This window comes from Cibotium barometz, chromosome 8 (assembly GCF_041138505.1).
Source record: "Cibotium barometz isolate CiBa-2024 chromosome 8, ASM4113850v1, whole genome shotgun sequence".
Classification (NCBI taxonomy): domain Eukaryota; kingdom Viridiplantae; phylum Streptophyta; class Polypodiopsida; order Cyatheales; family Cibotiaceae; genus Cibotium; species Cibotium barometz.
The window spans coordinates 46,857,580-46,860,883 of NC_141053.1; the positions used below are offsets into that span (position 1 = coordinate 46,857,580).

At 45.4% G+C, this 3,304-nt stretch overlaps 1 protein-coding gene across 1 annotated transcript; it reads left to right on the forward strand.

Annotated features, from left to right (window-relative positions):
* The first annotated feature begins 1,248 nt into the window (after positions 1-1,248).
* On the forward strand, positions 1,249-2,942 carry LOC147636344 (UDP-glycosyltransferase 85A7-like). The gene is made up of 2 exons (XM_086801776.1): positions 1,249-1,767; positions 1,860-2,942. The coding sequence occupies exons 1-2, from the start codon at positions 1,296-1,298 to the stop codon at positions 2,774-2,776; spliced, it is 1,389 nt and encodes a 462-aa protein (XP_086657902.1). The 5' UTR covers positions 1,249-1,295; the 3' UTR covers positions 2,777-2,942.
* Positions 2,943-3,304: the final 362 nt, after the last annotated feature.

Here is a 3,304-nt window from a genome sequence, read left to right on the forward strand (position 1 = left end):
GGACGCACCATCTTGATGGGGCAAGAGAAAAAGAAATGGGGAGAACTTAGAGGAAAGTTGGGACTTGTGGATGGATGGAGTTTGGGGGAATGGGGATCTGATCATCCTAGCCATACATACTTCAACCTACAATACTTTGGTTCTTCGTCTAGGCTGGATATGGTCTTTTTTAGTCACCAAGATTCTTGGGTTCCTCATACCATAGAGATTAAGATTGATAATTCTTCTTCTCTTTCAGATCATATGCCCTTAAAGTGGGAGTGGCATATTAGAGATGGGGAAGAAGAGAAATTGAGTCACTTTCTTATTAGGAAATTAAGGGTAAACAACTCTTTATTGAGAGATGAACTATTCATAAAATGTACTAAAGAAGCTATTAGCAGATTAAGGAGAAGAGGCATCGGTGTGAAGGAGCCTGAAGGTCTTTTGCTATTGAAATGCAGGGAGTCATTAGAAGGGTAGGGAAGCTGAGAGCTTATGAGAGGAAAGAGAGAAGAAAAAGGTGAAGTGACCAAGTAGAGGCATTTCAAAGAAAAAGACAATTGGAGATGAGGAAAAAAGGTGAAGTGACCAACTAGAGGCATTTCAAAGAAAAAGACAATTGGAGATGAGGAAATCAACCTGTACACAAAATGTCAATTGAGCCTCAGAGAGGAGGATGTGACAAACTGGTAGTGTTCAGATTGGGTGTCCTCAAAAGGAGTGCCTTTTCCTCAAAAAAGAAACCTGATAGACATCTATTTAAATTAGCTCAAGAGAGAGACAATAGGGAGATAGTTGGAAATATTAGGGATTAGTGATTCAAGATATAGAGGAAGTGGTGGCCAAAAGATGGGTGGATTATCTAGGGGCTATTTTGAGTCTCAAGGAAGATGGCTCCAGATCAATATTTACTGCAGAAAGTAGCATGCTTAAACTGGTTAAACAAAGTATTGATGCTGCAGAATCCAATTGGCTTGAGAGGAATATAGAGCAGGATGAATGCTGGGTAGCTCTTATCAATTTTGCCCACATTGATAATATGGGAAATGTGTAGAGAAGCGTTTAGTTCTGGAACTTTGAATAAAGACTTGACGGAGGGGGTGGTCCTAAACAAACTTCTTGCTGGCATAAGGGACAAAAGAGGGTGACGTCAGTGTCGGAGGTTGCTCCGTAGGTTCGGGTTCCGGGATCACCCCTCTATATATATATATATATATAATTGAATCATATCTATACATATATAAAGGGGTAAACGTTGCTCTTGAGTCTTGTTACCCTCTGCGCACTGTCTCAGCGCAGCCCTCCCTGCAGAGATGGCTATGGCTCGTCCTCCTCATGCTCTTGTTGTGCCAGCATCTGGCCAAGGCCATGTGAATGGCTGCATGCTTCTCGCACGCGCCCTGTCTTCTGTCGGCTTCTCTGTCTCCTTTGTCTACTTCTCCTCATACTACAACAAGGTCAAGCAGCAGAAGCGCCTCTCTTCCTCCCAGGACCCCTCCATTCGCATCCATGTTGTTGAAGATGGGTTGGAGGCCGACAAAAACCACATGGCCGTCGCAGTCACCCCTGCCATGAAAGACGGCCTCGAGAAGCTCCTCGAGAAGCTAAGGCTCCAGGACAACGGCGTCACTTGCCTCATTTCCGACTCATTTGTGCCTTGGACTCAAGATATTGCGGACACAGCAGGCATTCCTAGAGTTGATTATTGGACCTCTACTGCCATGGCGTATTTGATGGTTTCTAACGTCCCGGCACTCTTCTCCAAGGGTATATTCCCCGACAAAGGTATTGGTGATTGCTAATATAACAGAATGGATATTAACTCAGTTTGTTAATTGTTTTGCTAATCCTTTCACAGTTTTACGATTCTTAACCAGGCTCGCCTAAACTATGGAAGAGCGAGAGCCCACTTATGCTAGACATCCCTGGCCTTCCCCCCTTCCCTTCCGAGCATTATCCCAAAGAACTTCGTTTTGCTCAGCCTTCTAACCCATTTGCGCATTTATGCGGTGAGGTTGCTGCCGGTGTAAAGCGCGCAGAAAGGATCCTCATCCACACTCTATCCGAGCTAGAGCCCACTGCCTTCCAAGCCCTCCAAGTGGCCCATATCCCAGCTTATGCGATTGGCCCCTTGCTTCACCACACTAAACACGAGTTTAACCCATCATTAGATGGGCAACCGGATTGCATCGCCTGGCTCAGTACACAAGCCAAGGCCTCTGTTATCTACATAGCCTTTGGCAGCTATGCAAGCTTGTCTGTGGAAGAGATCCAAGAGCTGGCAGCTGGGCTTGAGAGAAGTGGGCAGCCATTTTTGTGGGCGATTAGGGCAGATTCTTACGATGGGGAATTGTCGAAGGTGCTGCCGGAGGGGTTCCTGAGGAGGACAAGTGGGAGAGGGCTGATAATAAATTGGGCACCCCAAGTGGAGGTGCTGGCACACAGTGCAGTGGGAGGGTTTTTGTCCCACTGTGGATGGAATTCAACCTTGGAAAGCTTGTGGGCGGGAGTCCCGATATTGGGCTGTCCGAGGGAAGCTGAGCAAAGGTCGAATGCGCACTACATCGCCCATGTGTGGAAGGTGGGGATGGAGCTGGAAAGGACGGAGGAGGGTGCGTTGGAGAGGGGCTTTGTGGAGCATGGAGTGAAAGCTCTGATGGAAGGTGTGGATGGGCAGGAGGCAAGGCGGAACGCCCAACAGGTTATGCAAGTGGCCAGGCAGACGTGCCAGGAAGGGGGCCAATCAATGGCCAACTTGCAAAAGTTTTACGTGGATATGAAGCTACGCTGCTGACGTTGACTGTTAGCCCAATCAATGGCTAACAACTTATGGTAGCATATATTTAAAAATAACTAGTACTCAACCCCAGGCCTTTTTGCCGTATGTGAAAGACATTGAGAAGATTAAGAAGGGAAACTCGGGAATACGAAGGATTGATGGAAGGGATTTTTTCCTCTTATTTTTTAGAAATCCATGATTTCTTTTCTCTCTCATCTCCTTGTGCTTGGGTTGTTCATAATAACCGCTCACATAACTAGGTGGTCATGATAATTTAGAAGGTAAGAAAACTCTTGTCGAATTTATAGAAACACCTTGCACATGAACTTGAAACAATTTTAAATAAAAGAGGACAACATGCACATACAAAGTGTTTTAAGTATCTAGTAAAGTGGAAGGATTTGCATGATGAAAGTTCAACTTGGAGAAAGATAAGCAATTCAAAGAAGTGTATTCTACTTTTGTTTGTGGGGAAGTAGACGTTTCGAAGGGGAGGGATGCGTTACATATTCTATAAAGCAAAGAATCTAGAGGGTTTCCAAT